Raw genomic sequence first — 26,175 nt, forward strand, 5'->3', positions numbered from 1 at the left:
TTCACTTTTCACTTTCATGCATTGGAGAAGGAAATGGCAACCCACTCCAGTGTTCTTGCCTGGAGAATCCCAGGGACGGGGGAGCCTGGTGGGCTGCTGTCTATGGGGTCGCACAGAGTCGGACACGACTGAAGCAACTTAGCAGCAGCAGCACAGTGAATGTTACACTTAAATTTGTTGTGGTTGTTGTTCAGTCCCTAAGTCGTGTCTGACTCTCTGTGACCCCATGGACTGCAGCACACCAGGCTCCTCTGCCCTCCACTGTCTCCTAGAGTTTGCTCAAATCCATGTCCATTGAGTTGGTGATGCTATCTAACCATCTCATCTTCTGTGCCTCCTTTTCCTTTTCCTTATTCAGCTCATAACTAAAAGTGTGTATGCTCTTACCAGCCTCTCTCTATTTTCCCCACTTGGCAACTATACTATTCTACTGTTTCTATAAGCTTGACTTTTTCCCCCAAAGATCCCATGTAAATGATATCATGCAGTATTTGTCTTCTCTGTCTGACTTATTTCACTTTGCATATTGGACACAAGGTCTATCTATGTTGTTACAAACATCAGGATTTCCTTTTTTCTTATGGCTGAATAACATTCCATATTGTATGTGAATATATATTTTATATGTCATATATAATGCTCCATTATTATTTTATAATATATCCATATCTCCTGCAATTCAGGAGACATGGGTTCAATCCCTGGGTTGGGAAGATCCCCTAGATAAGGAAGGGCAACCCACTCCAGTATTCTTGCCTGGAGAGACCCATGGACGGAGGAGCCTGGTGGGCTACAGTCCAAACGGTGGCAAAGAGTCAGACATGATTGAGTGACTGAACACAGACATATGAATATTATGTGTAAATATGTGTACTTGGTCGTGTCCAACTCTTTGTGGCCTCGTGGACCGTAGCCTGCCAGGCTCCTCTGTCCATGGAATTTTTCAGGCAAGAATACTGAAACAGGTTGCCGTTTCCTACTCCAGGGGATCTTCCCGACACAAGGATTGAGCTTGTGTGTGCCGTGTCTCCTGCACTGGCAAGCGGGTTCTTTACCACTCGCACCACTTGGGAAGCCCCATATAAATATATATATGTGTATAAATATATATATATTACATATACACATATCTTTATTAATCTGTTAGTGGACATTTAGGTTGTTTTGGTGTCTTGGCTGCTGTGACTAATGCTGCAATGAACTTGGCAAGGCAGAGTCTCTTTTGAAAAGCACAAATCTCACTTTTCCTAGTGAAGAAGAAATGTTGCCCCTCATTCCTCACACGCATATACCCTTCACCTGCCTTAGCCACCGTCCCCTCCCCACACACTCTTCAGACATCCTAGCTGGTCACCCTTGGCTCTGTAGTATCAGGTTAACTTATCAGATTTTGCTTCAGTATGAACGATGCTGACTCTTCGCAAACTCACTTCAGCCTCTTTGGACTTCCTCATCTCTCAAGGCATCCCTCAAAGGGCTTCCTCTCATTCCTTTGCCTATAAAGATATTTCCTAAGATAAACTTGGTTTTTTTTTTTAAAAAAATAACTCTTTGAATAAGTTTAGAAATCGCTAAATTAAGTTTGAATAAAGTTCAGGAGGTGTCTAAACTGTAGAGCTTCTCAGAATCCTTATATTTCATGTAGGTTGTTCATTTCTAACAAAGGACAGACTTCAGTTCAGTTCAGTTCAGTCGCTCAGTCGTGTCCGACTCTTTGCGACCTCATGAATCACAGCACGCCAGGCCTCCCTGTCCATCACCATCTCCCAGAGTTCACTCAGACTCACGTCCATCAAGTCTGTGATGCCATCCAGCCATCTCATCCTCGGTCGTCCCCTTCTCCTCCTGCCCCCAATCCCTCCCAGCATCAGAGTCTTTTCCAATGAGTCAACTCTTCACATGAGGTGGCCAAAGTACTGGAGCTTCAGCTTTAGCATCATTCCTTCCAAAGAAATCCCAGGGTTGATCTCCTTCAGAAAGGACTGGTTGGATCTCCTTGCAGTCCAAGGGACTCTCAAGAGTCTTCTCCAACACCACAGTTCAAAAGCATCAATTCTTTGGCACTCAGCCTTCTTCACAGTCCAACTCTCACATCCATACATGACCACAGGAAAAACCATAGCCTTGACTAGAAGGACCTTAGTCGGCAAAGTAATGTCTCTGCTTTTGAATATGCTATCTAGGTTGGTCATAACTTTTCTTCCAAGGAGCAAGCATCTTTTAATTTCATGGCTGCAGTCACCATCTGCAGTGATTTTGGAGCCCAAAAAAATAAAGTCTGACACTGTTTCCCCATCTATTTCCCATGAAGTGATGGGACCAGATGCCATGATCTTCGTTTTCTGAATGTTGAGCTTTAAGCCAACTTTTTCACTCTCCACTTTCACTTTCATCGGCCTGTCCCAAATTTCTTTGCCAGGAAAAGCCTTTCTCCAGGTCTTTTCATATCAGATCCTACCCATTCTTCAGGGACCTCGACAACACAGCTCCTTCTCTGAAGAAACTTTCTCTGATCTCTCTAGCTAAAGTGATTTGTGTATCTTCCAAATACTTATGAACTTTCTCTCTCTTATATATGGATATTCCCTGGTAGCTCAAACAGTAAAGAGTCTGCCTGCAGTATGGGTGCCCCTGCAGTGTTTGATTCTTGGGTTGGGAAGATCCCCTGGAGAAGGAAATGGCAACCCACTCCAGTATTCTTGCCTGGAAAATTCCACGGAGAGAGGAGCCTGGCAGGCTACACAAACAGTTGGGCACAACTGAGCAATTTCACTACTCTCTTATAACCCTTCTGAATTTAAAATTATTGAAAAAATATAGAAACGCAGAAAAATGAAGGTAGAATTCAACCACATCCTCTGAAGCAAAGCCTCCTTTGACCTTCCAAATCTCATCTTTCACAGTGTATTCACTTCCAAACCTTTTCTGCTCTTATAAGGATAGTCTATTCTTACACACATGCACATACATATTGTTATTGTTGTTTCAGTAAAAATAAAATTATGCTTTAACCTTTCTGTTGAGACTGTTTTCACTTAAGATGAAATGTAGAACTCTCTATATCAGAACACCTAAGTCTATTTTCTGTTTTAGGATTAAAGCCATTTCATAAATGCATTGCCCTTGTAAATATTTCTAGCTATATCAATGTTTATGTTTTTAATCTCTTCTATATTATTAGAGGATAAATTTATTAAAGGTGAAGCCAGTGTTTTATATAGTTTAGTATTATCCACAGTATTTAGCTGTAAATAGGTATCTGACAAATGTTTGTTGAATATATGGGGAAATAAGTCAATACAAATCAATTCTGACATATTCTTGGAGAGAATCACCAAGGAGGCTCTATGTAATTACGTTTCAAAATATAGCCAACTCAAAGAAATGAAATAGCAACATTTAATTACAACTAGCAACACAAATAAACCACAGAAGAAAGGCGCTAAGCAGTCATTCCCTCCACATGGACAAATTGTGATTTGCAGAAAAATACATGCTTCCAGGGCTTCCCCGGGGGCTCGGATGGGAAAGAATCCGCCTGCAACGTGAGGGACCTGGGTTCAGTCCCTGTGTTGGGGCGATCCCCTGGAGAAGTAGGTAAAAGGCTACCCACTCCAGTATTCTAGCCTGGAGAATCCCACGGACTGTATAGTCCACGGGGTTGCAAAGAGTTGGACGTGACGGAGCGCGTTTCACTTTCATATGCTTCAAAGGGGCATGTGCCTGAAACATCCCTGCAGTGCAGCAGCCTGCCTGTGGTCTTGATGAAGGAATGGGTCCCTTAGCCCTTAAGCTGCTTTGTCATCTCTGCGTCCCGGCTCACATTGTAAAGGCAAGGTCCATGTCTTCTCTAGTCTTGTAATACCCATAGTATTAGCTTATGATAGGGACATACGTTGTTTTGCACTAATTGTACATCCTTGGAAGAAGCTTTTTGCTTTTTTTTTAATTTAAATTTATTTATTTTAATTAGAGGCTAATCACAACACTTTGTCCCATCTAACATTTTACCTTTTCCATCTTGTTTATTCTTTATATTCTCATTCTTAATTTGTATGCTACCCTAGAATTGTCTGCTAGATCCTGTCATTGTACACTGTAATTTTTCTTTATATCACTGTATCCCATTGATTTCTGTGTGAATGTGTATGTATATCTGTACCATCTCTGTAATTATTCATGGCTTCACTGAGTAGACTATAGGCTCTACCAGTGTAGAAATCCCATCTGTCCTGTCTTCATTGTATCCCCAGTGCCCAGCAGAGGTGCTGGAACATTACAGGCATTCAGTCAATATTTGATAAGTGAATACATATACAGTTCTGGTTGTTGATGGCTTAATGTGGATTTTAAAATTTAGAACTAGAAAAATATGTTATTATATAATAAAAAGGCAGTTGGACTATTTGGAACAAGTGGACAGACCATGAATATTTAAAAATATATATATTGAATTCAGCCCTATGGCCTTCTAAAATAAAAGGAAAAATGCAGCATAATCTTAAAGCATTTGCTTACAGCATTGTCAGGTAATTTATTAGTTTATCAAAGTATTGTGTATTTAGATGTCTCAGAATTAGGTTTAGAAATATAAGTGGACTGAAGAAGAAAATTTTAAAAAAGAAAAAATATATATACACACACATATAACCCCAGAAGCTTGAGTGTGTCAACTTGCCCTAGCTCTTAATGGTAAACATGCAGTGAATCACAGATAGTGACCCACAGTGCCCTTGGCTTGCAAACAGTCAATAAACATTGATGATGTTGATAAGGTATACTCTTTTTCTGGTATTGAGTTACAAGGGTTACTTCCCCTCTGTCATTACTGAAACTGATGAATTGATAATGGTCATTTATTCAGTCTTGAGGGAGGAAAGTATGTGGCAGGTGTTTTTAAACCTCACATAAAAAAAATAAAGTTTGGCTAAGCTCCCTTTTAGGGAGTCAGACCTAGCACTTCCTGGTTCCCTGGGTAACAGGTGTTGACATGGCATGTTTAGAACTAAGAGTTCCTTCACATCACCTTTATTGATCTTCCTATTCATTATCTACATTTATTGGGTTGGCCAAAAAGTTCACTCAGGTTTTTCTATGAGATTGTTTGGAAAAACCTGAATGAACCTTTTGTCCAACTCAATATATCCACCATTCTTTTTACCTTTATTTCAATAATAATAATATCTCTCCTGTATTGTGTCTAATATATATCAGTCACTGTATTGAGAACTTTACATGTATCATGTCATTTAATTTTCCCAACAATCCTCTAAGGTGGTTCATTTTACAGAAGAAGGCATCAAAAGGGAAATTGACTCAGTTTAGCGCTCAAATCCTTTTGCCTTCAAAGCTCAAATATTTAATTACATTATATGACCTTCATATACTTCATATACCTCAAATACAGATATCAACAAGGAAAAAATTAAACTCTTTCATTTCTCCCAATTTATCAGTCCACGGTCATTGTGCCTTGAAAGAACCAGGCACAGGATAAATGTACATAGCCATAGTCACCGTCCTATTGTTGGTTAATCTAATGTGAAAATTTTGTTCATTCAACAAACATATAATGAGCACTTACTAGGTGCTAGGTCCCAAGGGCAAAAAATGTGAATATGGTATGGAAATGGCAACCCACTCCAGTATTCTTGCCTAGAGAATCCTGTGGATAGAGGAGCCTGGTTGGCTGCTGTCCATAGGGTCGCACAGAGTCAGACACAACTGCAGCGACTTAGCAGGCAGGCATGCATTGGAGAAGGAAATGGCAACCCACTCCAGTATTCTTGCCTGGAGAATCCCAGGGACAGAGGAGCCTAGTGGGCTGCCTTCTATAGGGTCGCACAGAGTCGGACACGACTGAAGCGACTTAACAGGAGCAGCAGCTACCTTTAAGTAGCTCGCTTTACATAGAGAGAATCCCAGGGCAAATCCTTTATGAAACAAAGAAATCAACATTGGTAAAGGCTGCCCTCTAGTGGACATCTGTGAAAATTACTAACAAATTACTTCCTTTCATTTCTTTCCTTCGTTCCCCCAAGTTAAAATTATAGCAGAGTCTGGCTCTCTTCAAACTAAAAATAGTTTTGCCTCATCATAAAATTCTCCACCCAGCTCCACAGAACTAGCGGCTCATTGCATTTGGAGCGGGGGTTGAAGTATTCTGTGTAACCTTCCAACCTGAACTTTGTCCTTATGATTCAAGCAAGTAAAAAGAGGTTTGTGCCTGGTAAAACTCTCAATCTCTGTATAATCAGCACTTAAATAATAATTTTTAAAACTTCTATTTACTGAGCACTGGGCTTCTTTGGTGGCTCAGATGGTAAAGAACCCTCCTGCAATGCAGAAGACCCAGGTTTGATCCCTGGGTTGGGAAGATCCCCAGGAGAAGGGAATGACAACCCACTCCAGTGTTCTTGCCTGGCGAATTCCACGGACAGAGGAGCCTGGCGGGCTACAGTCCACGGGGTCGCAGAGTCTGGCATGACTGAGCGACTAACACTACGCACTGTTCAGTATTTTAGGTAAATCCTCTGTAAGTTAACCTTATAAGACAGCTCCAAATTGCCATCTCAGAGGCGTATTTAGCTCACAGAAAAGTTTCTTTTACCCAGAGGGATTGCCAGCTTTTAAGAACTCGGAGGTTTCATGAGAAACTGTAGTCTTTCTGTATCTTTTTAAAAAGCAGGAAATGTGGCAACCATGTACTGTAGCTGCATATGGCAACAAAACAATCAGCTGGAGGGGATTAGAAAATCCTGTTGATATTTTATTGATTGAAAATTTAGCTTGGAAACATTTACAAAGCAATGTTTTTCCTTTTACCCTATAAAAATGAAGACTCTCACTTCTCTCTTTTAAGAGACCTTATCATATTCGCTCCAGTACTTCCAGCAAGGAAATTGCACACATGTTTGAGACAGCACTAGTGACTTACCCTTCTGCCTGGTCACAGGAGATGGTATCCCTTCTTAAAAAGGTAAGAAGGATGAATGCATGACAAAAGGAAGTAATAAAAAGCAGGCAATCTGGTTTGAAATTTAAGTTACAGGGACTTCCCTGGATGTCCAGTGTTGTTAAGACTTTGCCTTCCAATGCAGGGGTTGGGAGTTCAAGCTTTGGCCAGGGAACTAAGATCTCACCTGCCTTACCACCAAAAAACCAAAACATAAAGAACAAAAGCAATATTGTAACAAATTCAATGAAGACTTAAAAAAAAAAAACAGTCCACATCAAAACAAAAAAATGGTTATGATACTGGAGGCCGTCATAATAATATACATTTCTGGAGCGGGTTTTGCAGCTAACAGATTTCAAATACCTGGCTTCGTTAATAAGGCAATGCACATGTCCTCTTGAATGTCTCAAAAGACATTTCAAATTCCGTGTGCCCCAGATGGAATTCTTGAACCCTGTATTTCCTGGACTTTCTCCAGTGTTTCCTCGCTCCGTCACTGGCCTCTCCATCCACCCACTTATACAGGCAGAACCAGAGATCACTCATCATCCTCATATCCAGTCCATCACCGCATTCTGTTATCTGACCTTTTAAATACCTTTTGAACCTGACACTTCTCTCCCACTCCCCTATTTTCTTCACAGTCCTACTGCCATCAAGTTTTGTTTACCCTGAACACTTTCAAATACATTCCATTCCGTTCTCCGCTCTGCCCCACAGGGACCTATTCGAAGCACAGGTCATTGTTTTCCTACTGTTCTTAGGATAAAGATCAAAATAATTTGTATGGTGTAAAGGTTCTAACTACCCCTCAAGTCTTATTTTGGACTTTTGTCCCCCTTTTGATGACACACAAACTGCTTTGTGCTTCCTTTTCCCTTCTCTTTCCCCTCCCTGACCTCACCCTCATACACCAGGCTCTCACCACAGGCTTCTGCATGCGCTAGTCTCCCTGCCTAGAACACTGCTCCCATCCCCAGTTCCTTTCTTTAGATCATTACTACTCAATGTGATTCACTAAGTGGTCCAAGTACATTAATTACTCCCCACTGGGTCCATAACAAAACACAGAAATGCAGAGAAGTGTTAAAAAAAAACTTGTATAGCAATTTGATACTGCTGATGCCTCAAACCACATGGTCAGTGGACTCCTCCCACTGAACAGGGCACCAGCCTATGTGGTGATTCAAGCTCAAATCACCAGTTGCACATGGCGTAGTGTTCCGTACTAGCCACACACAATAACACCACATATTGGTTTCAGTGGGTTGGAAATTAAACCAAAGAGAAGTATCTAGCCCTTCTGCATAGTTTGAGAAACACAGCTTTAGATCTCAGCTCAAATCTCCCTTCTTCAGGGAGCCTCCCTCTGTTGTCAGCTCACACAAGCATGAACTTTCCTTCATCATAGTTTTCACAATTTGAAATTACACACTGTGCATGTGTGACTCTTGGGTTAATACCATCGCTCTCAAGCTGCATGAGGGAAGGACCACATCTGACTTGTTCACCATGGTGTCTTCAGCACCTAACACACAGCCTGACAAGTGGTAAAATTTGGAATTTGAACTAATGAGGTCCAATGATTTTCATCAGAGATTTCAACGTACCCATGTTCACCAGGAAGATTAAGGATAATGGAGGCAGAATCTCAATCATGTGTTATTATGTAAAAGAAAAATGAGGAGCCCAAGAGGATGAACTTGCCTTTTTTCTGAAAAGAGGAAACGTCACAGGTCGTAGCTGGTCAAGGAAAAGAGCTTTGTGGACTAAGACTTCAAAACCTATGTCTCTTGTCTCTGGGTCAAGTGTTCTGTTTTCCAATAGGGATACTGCTGTTGGCGATGCCAAAAATAAAGAATAGGGGCAGAGGTCATTTTCCATAAGCAAATTTTCCTTAGTTCCAAGACAGCCTTCTCACCCCAGAATTGCACCCTGATGACCCACAGTGATCACCTTCAGGTCAATTCTCAAGAGGAATTGCTCCTTCCCATCCGAACCACAGGACTATAATGATATTGGTTCTAGGGTGGTTCGAGTAAGGAAACAAAATCTTTAATTTCAGTTCACAAAACCCAGAACTGTTGCAGTAATCTTAATGATATCTTATCTGTATCAGTCCCAGCATATATTGATTAGTTATAAACATTGCTAAAACTTTTAGTGTGAAATGAATTTCATGTGTTAAATCCAATGTACATTTTTCCACTCAAGAAGAACAGATTTCTTAGTCACTTTAAACATAGCCTTATTTGAACATAGCCATGTTTAGTCATAGCTAAACCTAATGAAATAGGTTATTATCCCTTTTTTACAGATGGGTAAATTGAGGTTTAGAGAACAAACTTGTGCATCATTAATCAGTTACGGAATCAGGAATCAAACATGTTTGACTCAGGAGGACAAGCTGTTTTCACTCACCACATGACCAACTTACATTTCATTCTGACCACTCATTATTGTCTATATTATTTGTTTATAGGACTAAGGAAGGAAAACACTGCTTGTTTCCGTCAATCCTATTCCTGAAAATATTTATAGGGAATCTTTATGATTTTTTGCTCCCCAAGTGACCTTGTTCATGATCTTGGTGTTTGTATTCCATTGGCAGCTACTTGAACTGAATCCGGACCACCGATTTTCCCATTTGTCCGATATTCAAAACTTCCCATATATGAATGATATGAACTGGGATGCAGTTCTGCAGAAGAGGCTCATTCCAGGATTTGTTCCTAACGTGAGTCAATCCTAATAAACCCTTAATAACTCTCATTCATTGCATATTCTTCTGTGTGCCAGATATATACCTGGTCTCATCAGATAACCACACCAGTGTTGTAAGACAGTCAACGTTCCTGTTTTACAGATGAGAAAAACAAGGCACACACAGGGTAAGTTGGCTGACAAAGGTCACATAGCTAGCAGGTGGCTAAGCTGGGATTCCAGTCTAGGTCAGTGTTGGGAGTTCTAGCTCCTAACTACTTTTTTGTGGCTTACTTTTTAGTGGAAACAAGTCCTAATCCTACAAATCGTCTTTTCCAGGAATCTGCCAATTTAAAACATTCTCTCTGATTCCAAAGATGTAGGAATGTGTATCCAAGGAGTTCTGTGAGTCAGAGGATCGAAAGCTGTTTGGGTTAGATATTTGCTTTTACCATTCATTCCTCATCCTCTGGTAGTTCAGACTTGCCTGGTGACTCAGATGGTAACACGTCTGCCTGAAATGCAGGAGACCCAAGTTCGATCCCTGGGTTGGGAAGTCCCCTGGAGAAGAAAATGGCAACCCACTTCAGTACCCTTGCCTGGAAAAATCTCATGGACAGAGGAGGCTGGTAGGCTACAGTCCATGGGGTCACAAAGAGTCTTACACGACTGAGTGACTTCACTTTAACTGGTGGTTCTACACTGGGAACCATATTCTCAATGACTAATAAGCAAAGGGAAATAAGTCCCACCAGATGTACCTAGCCAAAAACCATCTGTGGCTTCCTGCAGTCTACTGAGCTCCAGCCAAGGAGCCAAGTGAGACCTCTAACCCCTCTCTCCCCACAGCCTGATTCTACACACTCAGTTGTAAGCAGATTGGCAGAATAATCATCTCTTAAGGGAGCCTACAGAAACAATCCAGAGTTTTCTGTTCTTAATCCCAGGCCAGACACCTGCAATGGGCATGTGGGGGTGTGATCCTTCACGTACAGACAGCAGGTGGGTGGCTGGGGTACAAAGCAAGAGGCACCAGAAGGCAATGGGGAGGAATTCTGGGATGGGGGAATGCTACCTTCTGGAGCAACAGGAGGTGGGGTCCTACCTGGCCGCTCCTTGGGGTCCAGCAGGGACAGCTTGCACTCTTGGCTGACACGTGCGGCCTTGGAGATCTAGGCATCTTTCTACTCTTTCACGCACCACCCCATCAGCACTGCCTCCAGAGACCTGTGTGTGTGCTTCTCTTATTTAATTGTGAAACTGAATCATCTGGGGAGCTTGTTACGCATGCAATTTCCTGGCCTGGTGTTCAGAAACACTGATTCTGAAAGTCTGGTTGGGGAACTAGGAATCAACTTAGGGTCATTCTGATCCACCACTGAACCTACTTTGAGAAACATAGCCCCAGAAGGCAAACTTTAGAAAAATAATTATAATAGAATTTTCTTTCTAACTCTTGGAAGGCTCCTTGGGAGTTTAGAAAAATAAACAAAATACAAAAAGAACATGAAAAAGAAGACTGGCGATAAATTAACTAAAACTTTGAGTGGAAATCCCAGCTGGTTATTCTTGGACTGTTCCTGCAGGACTGAATTATAATCTCCTTATCCAGTCTGGTCTATTTGTAGAATGATACAGAAAAGCAAGGAATCAGTCAACCTGTCTTCCCTTGCAGAAAGGCAGGCTGAATTGTGACCCCACCTTTGAACTCGAAGAAATGATTTTAGAGTCCAAGCCTCTTCACAAGAAAAAGAAGCGTCTGGCCAAGAAGGAGAAGGAGATGAGGAAATGCGATTCCTCTCAGGTAAGCAGCCCCCTCACCCTCAGGGTCGTGGGAATCTTCACGTCTGCTGCCGTTTGTTGGAAAGCTTCCAGTGGGTGAGCTTCCCGCAGGAACTGGCAGCTTCATGACTGTGAGAAGGAGCTGAACACCCCGGCTTCTGAAAGGGAAGCCCTGGGCATCCCAGTAGCAATCTTTTACGTCTGAATGTCCTAGCCAGGCCTCTGCGCCTCTGCAATTAACTTGATTCCCTTAGTGCCTTCTCGTAACTCTCAATTCAAATTTTGCCATCTCCTGGAAGGGAATCTAATTGGCGAAGCCTAGGTCAGGTTCTGCTGCTGCTGCTAAGTCGCTTCAGTCGTGTCCGACTCTTAGCGACCCCATGGACTGCAGTCCACCAGGCTCCTCCATCCATGGGATTTTCCAGGCAAGAGTACTGGAGTGGGGTGCCATTGCCTTCTCCGTAGGTCAGGTTACTATCCCTAAAATGATGGAAAATGTTGTTTAGTCACTAAGCTGTGTCCCAGCTGTTTGGGGCCCCATTCTTTTGAGGGATCACTGGGAGCAGCCAATTCTAGAGGGGCATATCTGGTCTTTGGTAGAAGCAGAATCTCCTGATGTCAGGGCTAGCAGAAGTGGGTATCCAGTCACAGAAAAGATGGAATTATATGGTTGAGCATTATTGCTGGATTTCAGGCTGAATCAAATTAATTTTATAAGTAACTACATTGTACTATGTCAGAGTTTAGAGGTCAGATTTCAGAAAAGTAACTTACAGGGGCTCAGTAGGATTTTACACAGTAAGGTTTTGTGTATAATAATGACGGTGAAGCATTAAGTATTCACCTTGCCTCTGATCACCCATGGGCTTGCCTGGTGGCTCAGTGGTAAAGAATCCACCTGCCAATGGGAAGATCCTTTGTAGAAAGAAATGACAACCCACTCCAGTACTTTTGCCTGGAAATCCCATGGACAGAGGAGCCTGGTGGGCTATAGTCTGCAGGGTCGCCAAAGAGTCAGACAGAATTTACCGACTAAACAACAACAATGATCGTCTATTCATCCACTCAACCATCCATCCATCTCCCTACACACTCAACTAATGGTCATCCATTCTTCCGTCCCTCTGTATCCATTTGCTTAGGCTATTTTTATTGAATCCCTATTATCTGCCGCATTCTGTGCTAGACACTGGAAAGAGATATGAATAAGATATAATTCCTGCATTCACTGACATCCCTGTTCTCAGAGATTGCATAATCTTGTGGTTAAAATGGCTCTGCAAACAAGCAACTATTCTCAATGTTCCTAAATTCTCTAGTCCTCAGGGCATACTGTACCCTTTAATGGTCAATTAACCAAAGTCCACATCCTGTTTGTCCGCAGAATTGGCCTCTGAGAGGATTCCCATCTTTAAGTGTTTTCTAGGGCTCTCCAAGGAATGCTTCACTGTACCACAAACCCATCTTGCTTGTTGCTTTTCACTTTACCCACCTTCCTCCTAATGATCTGTTGCTCTTCATATCATAACCAACTGGCTTCTCCTGGCTAGTTCCTCCCTTTTCCCCCAGAGAGCTGCCTATGTAGGCTCCTCTGTTAACAGACCTCCAAATGTAGCCAAGAACAAGACATCACCTTAATTATAAGTTTTTTCAAGTTTTAGAGATAACAGCAATTTATGAGTAACTTCTTGCCATGCCTTCCTTGCTCTGTATGATCTGTCTACCCTCCTCCCCATCCTTGTACTATGCCATTCTTGACCTCACTCAAAATCGTCAAGATACATAGGCCCTGCTAGTGTCTGGCCCTTGCTCTTCCATTTTCTGGAATGTTCTCCTCGTGGACCTTCACTTAGGGGGCTGGCTCCCCTGTTTATATCCCAAATGCCTCCTAATCAAAGGTGAGGTGCCCTCTTTCTCAGCCCCTGTTTTTACCTCCTTTGTGACCTTGTGCTTATATGCTTAGTCGCTCAGTCATGTCTGACTCTTGCAACTCCATGGACTCCTCTGGGGAGGAGGAGGCCAGACTCCTCTGTCCATGGGATTCTCCAGGCAAGAATACTGGAGTGGGTTGCCATGCCCTCCTCCACTGGATCTTCCCAACCCTTGGATTGAACCCATAGTTTATAAATATTTTATTTATGCTTATTTGTGTGTCTTTTTCCGTCCCACTAAAATAAGGCTTCTCCTGTGCAAAGACCAAGTGTCAGTCTTACCCACATTGTCTTCATGGTACCCCAAGAGTGCATGTAATATAGGAGAGGCTCAACCAGTGTTTGGTCAACACATTAACCGTGAAGACTGGTCATTGCTGTTCTTAGAATTACAAGGTCAAGCTCCACCCACAGGACATCTTCCTGTGATCCCCTCTTGTCCTAGACCTAACCTGTGCCCAGCCACCAGGTCGCAGGGGCAAACTCCCACATCTCCCATGGGAAAGGCTATGAGCCACTCACCCACAGTACAGAACCTCTGACATTTCCTAACGCCAAGGAGAAGAAAAAGCAATTTCTTCTTTCTCCCAAGTATCATGTCAGTCTCAGAATCATTTGCTAAGAGGTGGCTTTGCTCATGATAAAGAAAGGCCTTTACGTTGTTAATCAAAGTTTACATTCTCTTTACAGTCTTTTTGCTTGTCTTGTTTATAACCTTTTTATTATGGTAAAACATGTATAAAATAATTTTCCGTTTTAACTATTAAGTGTACAATTTATTAAGTGCATTTGCAATGTTGTGTACCCACTACCACTGTCTATCCAAAATTTCTCAATACTCCCCAAACCACTGGTCTTTCTTTAATTTGTTTCAGCAATGTTCGTACTTATCAGAGTATAAGTCTTTCACCTCCTTGGTTAAACTGATTTCTAGGTCTTTTATGCTTTTGGAGACATAGAATTTTTTCTTAATTTCTTCCTAGGTGATTAACTACTGGTATGTAGAAACACAAGTGATTTTTCGGTATTAATTTGTACACTGCAACTAAAGTCATTTATGAGCTCTAGTAGCTTCTTGATGGATTCTCTGTAGTTTTCTATGTTAATATATAGGATTATGTCATCTGTATATTGAGATACTTTAAGTTCTTCCTTTTCAGTTTGGATTCCTTTATTGTTTTTTCCTGTCTGGTTGCTCCAGTTAGAAGTTCCAATACAATGTTGACTAGCAATAGTGAAAGCAGGTATCTTTGTTCTTTTTCTGATCTTAAGAGGAAAGACTTTAGCCTTTTACCATTGAGTATTATGCTATCTGTGGGGTTTTTGTCAATGCCTTTACTCATGGTGAGGAAGTTCAGTTCTATTCCTTATTTTCTGAGTGTTTTTATCATGAAGGGTTTTGATTTTTTCAAATGCCTTTTCTGGGTCAGTTGAGACATCGTGTGTGTGTGTGTGTGTGGTGTTTGTGGTGTGTGTGTGTGTGTGTGTGTGTGTGTTTTCAATTACTGTGAAGTATTACATTGACTGCATTTTTTATGTTAAACCATTTTTGCCCTCCAGCAATAAATCATACTTGGTCACATTGTGTAATTTTTAAATATGCTATTGGACTATTTGCTGTATGTTGCTTAAGATTTTGCATCTATGTTCACAGGGGATATTAGTTTGTCATTTTTTCCCTAATAATGTCTTTATTTTTGTTATCAGAGTGATGCTGGCCTCATAGAATAAGTTAGAAAACCTTTCCTCTTCTTGTATTTTTGGAAGAATTTGTGAAAGATTGGTCTTAATTCTTAAGTATTTAGAATTTACCTTTGAAACCATCTGGTTTTGGACTTTTCTTTGTTGTAAAGTTTTTGATTATTCTCACTTGTAGATTACTCTTGTGAAATATCTGCTGAGATCTTATTTCTTCTTGAGTCAGATTAGGTAATTTGTGTTTCTAAGAATTTGTCCATTTCATCTAGATGTTCTAATTTGTAGGTGTACAGTTATTCACAGTATTCTTATTTCTTTAAGGTTGGAAGTAATGTCTCCACTTTCATTTATGATTTTAGTTATGTGCATTTTTTTCTTTTTTTTCTTTATCTTTGTGACTAAACATTTCTCAGTTTTGATATCTTTTCAAAGAACCAACTTTCGATGTCATTGATTCTATTGTCTTTCTATTCCGTTTCATTTATCTCTGCTCTAATCTTTATTGTTTCCATCTTTCTGCTTTGTGTTTAGTTTGCTCTTCTTTTTCTAGTTCCTCAAGGTATAAAGTTGTTGATTTATTTCTTCTGCATCCCACACTTTTTGGTATGTTGTACTTTTGTTTCATTCATCTCAAAGTATCTCCTAATTCTTCTTGTGGTTTATTTTTTGACACACAGGTTGCTTAAGAATGTGTTGTTTAATTTCCACATATTTGTGGATTTTTCAGTTTTCCTTCTATTATTGATTTCTAGCTTCAGTTCATTGTGGCTAGGGAAAATTGTGTATGATGTTTATCTTTTTAAATGTATTGAGATCTGTCTTGTAGCCTAATATGTGGTTTCCTTAGACTCTTTGAACATATTTACGGGCTCAGTCATTCAGTCGTGTCTAGCTCTTTGCAGCCCCATGGGTGGTAGCCTGCCAGGCTCCTCTGTCCATGGGATTTTCTGGGAAAGAATTCTGAAGTGGCTTGCCATTTCCTACTCCAGTGGGTCTTCCCAACCCCGGGATCAATCCCACGTGTCTTCCATCTCCTGCACTGGCAGGCAGATTCTTTACCACCAGCGCCACCTGGGAAGCCCAAGCATATTTAGCAGGGTTGTTTTGAAGTCTGTCAAGTCAGTCCAGTATTTGGGCTTCCTCAGGGATGACTTATGTCAGTTTATTTGGCTTCTTCAAGTGGGTCATACTTACCTGTTTCTTTTTATACATTGTGGCTTATTGTCGAAAAATGACATTTGAAAATTAGGATGTGGTAACTCCAGAAATCGGATTCTCTCCTCCCTCCTCTAGGATTTGCTGGTATTTGATTGTTGAAGGCTACCCTTGTACTTCTGAGTGACTTTTACAAACTGTTTTTGCAAAGACTAGCCCTTGTCATGCATCGTCACTGCAGTCTTTCTTATTTGGGCTTGTGTTCAGCTAACATTTTGATAGAGATTTCCTTAAACAGCAGGACCATTTTTAAATTGCTTTTTTCTCGATTTGGCATTTGGTCTCTGTAAACCTTTGATTGCTTTCCAGAGTTTTGACAGTGTGGGCCCTGACAGTTTCTGCTTTTTTTTTTTTTCTGCTGAGGGGTGGCAGTTTGGAGCTGCCTGTGCCACCATTTGGCTGTAGTTTCTCCTAATGTTACAGCATCAGTTTGAAAACAAAAAGGATTGTGCTTCAAAACAACAAGCAGTCTTCCCCCAAAGAAAGCTCAGAAAGATGATGAATCTCAAAGTAGCACTTGATTTCTACTCAAGGGTCTTAAAATGTGAGGACCCATCTTAGCAGCTCACTACATTACCATCATTCATCTGAATCTCAGGGTGTGGCAGGGCATTGGAATTTTTTAAAGTTATTTAGGTGATTCGGGTTTGCAGTCAAGGTTACAACCTACAGTTGTAGAATTAGTCTGATTAGTGTAAAAGTGCTATTGTTTTCCTTTTCTCCCTGTGTCTCAGTTTCAGCATTTATAAAATGGAGTTTTAGTATTGGTACCTACTTCCTAGACTGTTCTGAGTCAATTAGCGCATGTCTGCCAAAATGGTAGCTGCTGTTAAAGCAGATGTGGTACATATATACAATGGGGACTATTACTCAGCCATTAAAAAGAATGAAGTAATGCCATTTGCAGCAACATGGATGGACCTGGAGATTATCACACTAAGTGAAGTGAGTCAGACAGAGAAGAATAAATATCAAATAATACCACTCATATGTGGAATCTAAAAAAAATGATACAAATGAACTTATTTACAAAACAGAGATAGACTCACAGACTTAGAAAACGAACTTATGGTTACCAATGGGGAAAGGTAAAGGGATGGGAGAAGGATAAACTAGGAGTTTAGGACTGACATGTACACACTACTATATTTAAAATAGATAACTAACAAGGATCTACTGCACAGCACAGGGAACTCTGCTCACTATTCTGTAATAACCTAGATGGGAAAAGAGTTTGAAAGGAGAATAGCTGTATGTATACAATAGCTGTATATAACTGAATCACTTTGTCATATACCTGAAACTAACACATTAGAAATCAACTAGAGTCCCATGTAAAATAAAAATTTTTTAAAAGAAACGAAATATTAAAATTGCTAACCCTAGAAAACAAAAGTTAGCTGTTATCATGTTTTCTTTTTCCACTCTGCTTCCTGACTTCTCGCTTCATTCTTTTCCATGGCTCGTGGTATATGCCTCTGTTCATGCTCATGGGAGATGCTCTGTTGTTTCTTTGCTTCATGGGTGTTCTCCACTGACCCTCTTGCTCACCAACCTCTTTCAAGTAAAGAAGCAAAAAGACGGATGCACGTCAGTCTGTCTGCCATGGAAGCTAATGACCTAAATCCTCTTTTTCTGCCTCCTGAGATTTCTACCTGCTCTAAACCCTTCAGATATTTCTGATGCCATTTGTACTTATACTAGTCTAATCATTGTTTGCTCATCTCTTCCCAAGATTTTTAACCAGTAGTTTTCTTCTCAATCACCTAAGACCCATTCATTCCTCCGTTCTGATTGCTCCCCACTCCTTTCCCTCATACTCTTTCTTGTTTATCCTTTGGACTTGTCCATGTAGCTGCCCTTCTTAAATTTTTCCAGTTAAAGCAGAGGAAAGAGAATGTTTCACATGAGCCCTTAGGGCCAGGGTTGGGACTCATGACATCTGCAATGCTGTATCACACATTCATCTCTGAGTGTGCATTTTACATCTTTTTTTAAAATAAAGCAGAGATATATGACAGAGAAAAAAATGAGTAAATTTCTGCATTTTGATTATAATATTGATTTTTAATGTTGAAATATTTTAAAATGTTAACATTTTAAATATTCATGTTAAATTTTGTATAACTTTTGTTTATATATTTACTTGTTTATAATATATTGTCTGTAAAATGTAAACACATAAATGTATAAACATGTATGTGTATAAAATATATAAAAGTATTATATAAATATGTTAAATATTTATTTATATACTTTGATATAATATTTTAATGTTAAAATTTTTTTTCCAAAATCTTGCTCCAAGGAGCTCTATCAGATCACAGGGATTCCCTATGACTGATACTGGAAACCCTCAGGGTCACAAATCCCCCAGTTTGAGGATGAGAGGGAGATATAACAGAGTCTTCTTTCTCTCCTTTGTTTTGCTTCCTTTGCCACTTCTCTGAAATTTCCTCTCCTTTTTTTTTTTTTGAAAGAATTTAATTTATTTATTTTTATTAGGGTATAGTTGATTTACAGTGTTGCTAGTTTGTGCTGTATGAATGGATAGATTGAAGATGTTGTACATATATACAATGGAATATTACTCAGCCATAAAAAAGAATGAAACTGGGTCATTTGTAGAGACATGGATGGACCTAGAGACTGTCAAACAGAGTGAAGCAAGTCAGAAAGGGAAAAACAAATACCATATATTAATGCATATATGTGAGCTACTCTCCTTTTAATAGTTTATTCTTCTAACAATTAAATATTTGTTCAGGAAAGGGAAAAAACAAAACTCCAGTGCTTGAGGACTTAGTATTTTCTAATTCTTAGATTTAAAAACAAGAATATTTTTTCTTTTGAGAAGAACATTTTTCATCAGAAGTTTTTTGGAAGGATTTTATTACAGACTTGAACCCGCCTGTCTTGAAGCCATGGTTTCTTGTGCTAAATGGCTGAAAGACACCAAGCTCATAAACCGTAACCCAGGTCTTCTCATCCTTGCTGCCTCATTGTGGGGAGCAGAGTTGCTGTACTTTATTCTCTTTCTTTCCTATTTGCTCCTCTGTTAATCTGATTGTGGTCTCACTCTGGCTACAAATTTTCAGATAGCATCTATTTTGAGGACTCATTGGTCTTAATTGATTTGGGCCACTCAGTTAAACAGACACTCAGTAAGTTATTGGCTATTTGAGACTCTCCATTCATCTGCTAACTATGTCTCTATTTTTTTCCCCAATGTTCACCCAGAAGACATGCCTTCTTCAAGAGCACCTTGAATCTGTCCAAAAGGAGTTCATAATTTTCAACAGAGAAAAGTAAGTAACTCCTGGAAGAACAGCAGCTCAGCAAATGATGGACTGTTTAAGTCAGATTTGACTTGCAATGTCTTGATATATTTTTAACCATTTTTAAAATTCTAATTACAAAAATGATGCATACCCATAATAGAAAATCTAGAAATTTCATAAATCTTTTTTCTTGTAAGAGATTTCAAAAATTATAATAGGTAAATTAGCTTGGCATGAGCTCTCTGTTGATGGGGCAGGCAGAAGAATGGGAACTTCAACATTTAAAATCAATGATATTTTTAAGAAGGTTACCCAATTCATGCTTCTTTATAAATTGTTTGGCTTCATGCTATCATTTCAGAAGTTTAAATCTTTTATTTCTCACCTGAGTGAATAAACCTACTTTATATTTTCCTTTTAAGAGTCAAAAGGGACTTTAATAAAAGACAAGCAAATCAAGCCTTGGAACAAACCAAAGACCCAAAAGGAGAGGATGGTCAGAATAGCAATCTGTGAAGTCCTCATCATCTTCTTGGGACATTTCCACGTCAGGAAGAGCTGACAATAATTCTCACCTCTCCACACCTCACACACCTTAGAAAATGTGAATGAATGCCTTGGGAAGGAGGCAGCATGACGCAGGGAAGAGTCCCTGGGTTCCTGGGAACTAGTTTCACAAATAACTGTGTGACCTTGAGCAAGTCACTTAATCCCTTTCTCTGCTTCAGTTTGTTCATCTAAAACGAGAAGTTGATACTAGATGAGCTCTACGCTGCCTTTTTACTGCCACCATCCTGTTACTTTTAACAGCCTCTATTTTTACTTTAAAAGGAATATTTGGATGTAGATTTATTTTTCCACTCCTCATTACACTGTGACAAATGGACATCGGTGGCTGATGGAGTGAAGCCCTTGAGAGCTAGAAAACTTCATAAGGCAGCCAGAATCCTCAAACCCAACTGAATAGGAATAAGGAAAGCATTCAGGAGGAATTGAGTGGGACCAGGTAAGAAGTAACACATACTGGTGAGGGCCCTCCAGTGGTGTGCTGGACTTGAACACTATACCAGCTTGTATCAGCTAGTAAGAGCTGCTAGGCATAAATGCCCCAACGCCCTGTTCGGTGATGTGACATTGAGAAGTTGAAACTGGTGATGGTGGAAATACTTTTACCATGGAAACTGGCAGATGCCACAAATAGGGCTTTGTTCCCCTCTCCCAGCAAGCCAGTTCTGAAATATTTAGCACACCACTGGCCTTCTTCTAGAAGCATGTTCCTTGAGAACTGTTTACCTCTTAAGGCTATCAGAGACCTGGGTCCAGACAGGATTAGAAAGAACATTGTCACATTGAAAACACATCCAACTTATAGTATACTGACGTTGTATCTTACACGGGAGTTATAGTCTAAGTTAGAATGTGAGGTGAATTTGGAAGACAGTAAAATTTACCCTTGAAAAATCCCTTTAATATACATTAACATATGGTGAGTATGTTTTCTTAGAGAAGCCCAATATCATTCAGGCCCTTCGCTAATGAAACGAGTCATCTTTGATTCACTTTTTTGGGTCTCATTTTAAGCTAATACCAGATGCACTAAAATATTGAACAGATTGGCTTGGTAGACTAGACTCACACTTCAAACTGTGGAATGCCCACACATCTGCGAGGTCTAAGGTCATGGAAACTGACTATGGGAACAGCAATACCTACTTGTGTTTACTGCAAAGAATGGCAGGCCGAATCGCCTATCTACAATATTTTATCTGCCAAATGCAAAGTTTAACTTGCCTAAGTTAAGATGTAACTCTACTCTCCAGATACACAGAAGATCTTTGCAGAAGAACTGTTTTTTGGCAACTGGTTTTTGGTGGGGGACTGTTGTAACTCTTAGCCATTCAGATCATCAAAACCTTGTCCTTCCTTATGGAGCGAATGGGGCTCATCAAGGCGGCAGTAAGTTGTCAATAGGGGAGACCAGACAGGTGGAAACAAGCAGAAGTAACAGACACTGGTACATAGGACTTTTCCAGAAGGGAGGTCACTCTGGGCAACTCAACATGAGAAGAAAAGCCATGCTGAACTGTAAACTCAACAATGATGGTTAAGAACTTCTGGCCTTGAAAACCTACACAGTGCCTCTCTGCTCTAAGAGTAACCACATTTCTGTTTAGAATTAAAGGCCAGATCCTATGTTCTGTTTGATTCCCTTTCTCTACATTTCCCCCACATGATCTGTCTGTGCTAGTTTTTCTCCCATATAGAAATTATGGCTCAGTTTCCCAAGGGGGGGTTGACCAAATCTGTAAGGAGGTGACCAGATTCTGCTTCTCGTTGGTAATCAGGAGTGCCAGGGGCCACGTGCATGTTTACCAACTTCCATCTTTCATTTGTTTGGAGTCAAGCCCTGATGTGTGTGGACTCATCTCTCCAGTCACCTGGTTCCCCCCCTTTCTCTGACCTTGTCTATTATCATCCCAGTAGAGAGACTTTTGGAAGGATTTACCCAAGGGCAGTGGGATTAGCAGGGTCTCCATTGGGATGAGAGTTAATCATTTGTGCCATTTAATGTCTACTCAGTTAATAATGGGATAGGAACGCAATACAACTAGGTATTTCTGTAGGGCGAATATCTAGTTTTTACTTCCAGTGACCTTCTTCTGTGTCTGCAGCACCTTTGTGGGCTTTCAGGAACCTTGGATCCAATGACTAGAGGGCACAGCCTGAGAGAGGTTAAGATAAGATTTCCAGTCCTCATCAGGTTACAGAGCCACAAGGTAGTTCAAGTTAGAAAATAAAAGGCATTGCATTTATCAGTGTAGAACAACTGATCCCAAGAAGCTCCACTGGATATTTTGAATGCTAGGACAAAAGTTTCCCCAAATATAAAAGGATTCCTAAGTCCTTACCGGGGCTTCTCTGCTGGCTCAGACGTTAAAGCATCTGCCTGCAGTGTGGGAGACCCGGGTTCAATTCCTGAGTCGGGAAGATCCCCTGGAGAAGGAAATGGCAATCCACTCCAGTAATCTTGCCTGGAAAATCCCATGGACAGAGGAGCCTGACAGGCTACAGTCCATGGGGTCGCACAGAGTCAGACACTACTGAGCGACTTCACTAAGTCCTTACCATGACTGCCAGTTGTTGAAATCAGATCCTTGGGTTTCATTCCATAACCTGGGCTAAAACTGACTACCCTACTGGGTGAATGGCAAGTTTATGAATGGTTTATGACTGCCAAGGCTCAGGGCTAAGAATTTTTAGAAAAAATTACAAAAAATAGGGTGACTCTTAAATCCTTTTGTCTGGCATTTCTGGCATCTTATTTTCCCTCACAGCTCCCTTAACTGTGTGGAATGTCTGAAAAGTCTGAGCAGGTTTGCAAGTCCAGGAGCATCCTGGTTCTAACACACTGGCACTCCAGAGGGGCCCACCCACCCCAGCGCAAGCACAGGGACCACAAATGGGTGGGGGAGGTGCTCTGTGACCCTGTCCTTGACCTGAACCCCATGGAAGGAAATGCTTTGCTCATTCCCCAAGGGCCACACTGGTCTTACCTGAGGGCACTGCTAGGGCAGAAATCAATGTCAAAGAACACAGAACATTGCTCTGTTAATGAGGGTAATTTAATTAATTGGCAATTAGTCTGCTTCTGATAGTTAAGTTTTAACCAGAAACAATTAGACTTTATATCATCATAGCTTTTCTAGCCTGGATGGATGAATAAATAACTAGGGAGAAAGAGTGGGTCACACAGCTAGCAGGGGCCAGTGCTGCTGCTTTTGGCTAACGCAGTAATGCTAAGGCTTATAATTCTTCAAGGGCTCAATGAAAAGGCATGAAAAAGAGTGAATTGTTTTAGTATCCAGTTGTCCCTGCATTCTGTCGACACAAATCCCTGGAGACTCTGCCTGTGATCACCATTTCTTACAATCTCAGCGTGTCTGATATTTAACACTGTTAAAAATCCAAACTCAGTTTACAAACTGTGCTGTTGTGAATGGGTAGCCCTTTGCTGGGAAATCTGTGCTTCTGTTGAGCTGTAGCATATGTACCGTCAGTGTGCCTGTATGTATTAAAATGTCTTCTGTACACTGGAAGCCACTGTCCTTTCTTTGTCAGCTGTGTGTGTGTGTGTGTGTGTGTGTGTGTAATCGTTTCCCCGAGGGGTAGGGCTGTGGGTTCCCAAAGTCACCTGTTCTTATTTCCATATCCTGCTGTGAGGAATGTCCTTCACCAGAGACAAGGCGGTATTGGAGAGAATGTTTCAGAACCATGGAATGTTAGAGATGATGTCCTGCAAGTATGAGATGCAGGACAATCCAGCTGATCCACTTGTGTAGAAACTGAGAACCTGACCCCTCCTGCAGTTACCTAAGGAAGCACAGGCCCGGACTCTGGATTTTGCCTTTCACTATGATCTTAAGGCCGTGGACAGTTCATGCACCTATTTTTTCAGCACTGTGTCTACCTACCCATCAATATCTTTGTCCTGTCCTATTCTACATATCCAAGCAGCAGGTGGATGTTCCAAGCCCAGAACCCAGGACAGGAAAGCAACCAACAGCTCTGAACTCTTGCAGCTAGAAGCAACTTCTGCCTCGGGGAGGATCAAGGGGTCTTCCAGTCATCTCTCTGACTCCCAACAGCCTAGCAGCCACAGGCTAGCTGGTTCCTGGGACCTTGTTAATCTTGTGGGCTCTGTTGTCCAGGTCTTAGGAAGCATCCTGTCACCATCTCAGTGTCCGCTGAGCACAGGGCAGGATCTAGACCTCTTTCCATTCTGAGGAGTGCCTGTCTTAAGGATGCGACCTCATTTCTGCAGGCTGCTGTGGCCCCTTCGTTCCATTTTCGGCTCATTTCCTTCCTCCTTGTGAGAGCCTGATGGTAGTAAAGTTGATACCAGAAAATTCTCTGAAGCCAGAGGGACCTTGTTTTTCCTAGTCAGTGTTATCATTCCCCACCTGGCTGATGTGACTCAGCCCTAATAGCTCCAGCGTGCAGAGGTGTGAAATTCAATGTGTGAACTGCACTAACTTAAAGAAAAAACCGCTTCATCCCCTTTAGAGCCCTGCAGGCTGAGCTCATTTTAAGCACTAACCCTGCTCTTGACACCTAGGCTAATCCTAAGGAGAGCTCCATTCTGCCATGATCATGAGCTGGGAGAGGTGTTTCACCCATCTTGAGTTCAACCCACAAAACAGGATTGTGGGCAAAAGCTTGTTAACCATGAAGCCTTGCATGTCACACTTAATATGCACAGAGGAACTTCTGATGTGGTTTCTGAGCTTCTGTGTTAAAAGTTATTATCACTGAGCTCCTGTCCTGAAGACACTGCTCTGCCAAACCAAGGTTGTGGGGTGTTCATCACACACAAAATGCACCAGGAACTACCATTCCCTGATCCCCTGCCCCACCTACCCCAATCTACACACAGATACTGTGCCCTGCAGCTCGAGAATGGTACTGTGGCTACCTCCTTTCTTTCCCAGACTCCATGCCCGCCTCTTCTGAAATCACAAACTGATTTTCTTCGAGTTATTGAGAGTCCACGTGGTTTGGGTGGCTCCAGAGCCCGTGTGTTACCAGGTGTGGCCAATCCCAGGATCTCACACACAGTGCCAACTACAATGGAGTATGTGACCAAGCCGGACCAATCAAAATCTCTCTCGTTGGCCAGGAACTAGCCAAGGAGCCTCTCCACCCCACTCCCACACCCAGAGATCGCTAATCAAGTAAAGTGCAAACTTGGAGGTGCTGATGGCCAGTTTTGCTCCCAAGTGGAATGAGCTTTCCTAAGAATGAAGCACTTCCTAAAGGCAAACAGGGCTAAGAGATGGAGAGAAACAATGTCCTAGATGCAGCTATTTTTCAGTCTACCCAAATCTATCCCTGAAGTTTTGAGTTATACTAGACTTTAAAAAATCTTTTTCAAGAAGTTTTCTTAATAGGCACCTAAGATTTGCCATTAAAAATGTCCTACACAAGTTATAATTGGATCCAGGACTGTTCCCCCCAAAAAGGGTTTAGTGTAACAGGTCTGGTGGAATACAATGTGATACAGAAGGGTTCAGAGCCATGAGTTCAATAACTTTTGAAATATATAAAATTTCTGAGCCTTTAACTTGACAACATATGCTTTAAATCTCTCCAATTATTATAGAATACACATTAGATTCCTTAGGAACAGTCTACTAAAGAATTACTTTGGCACATGCTTAGTTTTTCTCAAAGTCCAGGCTTTTAGAAGTAGAGGAAATGCTTTAAGGAATGGCAAAAAAAAAAAAAAAAAAACAATAAAACAAACCTTTCAGGATCTGTTCTGAACTCAACTATGTTTATCCCAATTGACAATGCCTTTATATTATTGCAGAATTTGATGACCCATTAAAAATTTTAGTTATTCCCCAATGTTTCAATAATAGTCATTTAACTCTGTGGCCAGAACAAACACTGATGTGCAACTGAAAAGAAAAACTTCAGATTTTCTCAGGGTAACGGTTTACATCAGACATGTCCCTCTTACTAACCGCGTCCATGCTCTTAAGCAGCTGTCACACTTCAGGTGGACAGGAACGACACACATGGAAGAAGGCTGGACAACGATGGC

The 26,175-nt window shown here is 41.1% G+C and overlaps 1 protein-coding gene across 1 annotated transcript in view; it reads left to right on the forward strand.

The window, feature by feature from the left end:
- STK32A (serine/threonine kinase 32A) overlaps positions 1–20,084 on the forward strand; it is a 126,305-nt gene extending 106,221 nt beyond the window's left edge. Inside the window, exons 8-12 of the mRNA XM_052643631.1 lie at positions 6,863–6,979; positions 9,570–9,695; positions 11,337–11,465; positions 19,528–19,595; positions 19,991–20,084. Coding sequence (XP_052499591.1) covers positions 6,863–6,979; positions 9,570–9,695; positions 11,337–11,465; positions 19,528–19,595; positions 19,991–20,084 — 534 coding nt within the window. The remainder of the gene's footprint in view (positions 1–6,862; positions 6,980–9,569; positions 9,696–11,336; positions 11,466–19,527; positions 19,596–19,990) is intronic.
- Positions 20,085–26,175: the final 6,091 nt, after the last annotated feature.

This window comes from Budorcas taxicolor, chromosome 7 (genome assembly GCF_023091745.1).
Source record: "Budorcas taxicolor isolate Tak-1 chromosome 7, Takin1.1, whole genome shotgun sequence".
In the NCBI taxonomy this organism is placed as follows: Eukaryota; Metazoa; Chordata; class Mammalia; order Artiodactyla; family Bovidae; genus Budorcas; species Budorcas taxicolor.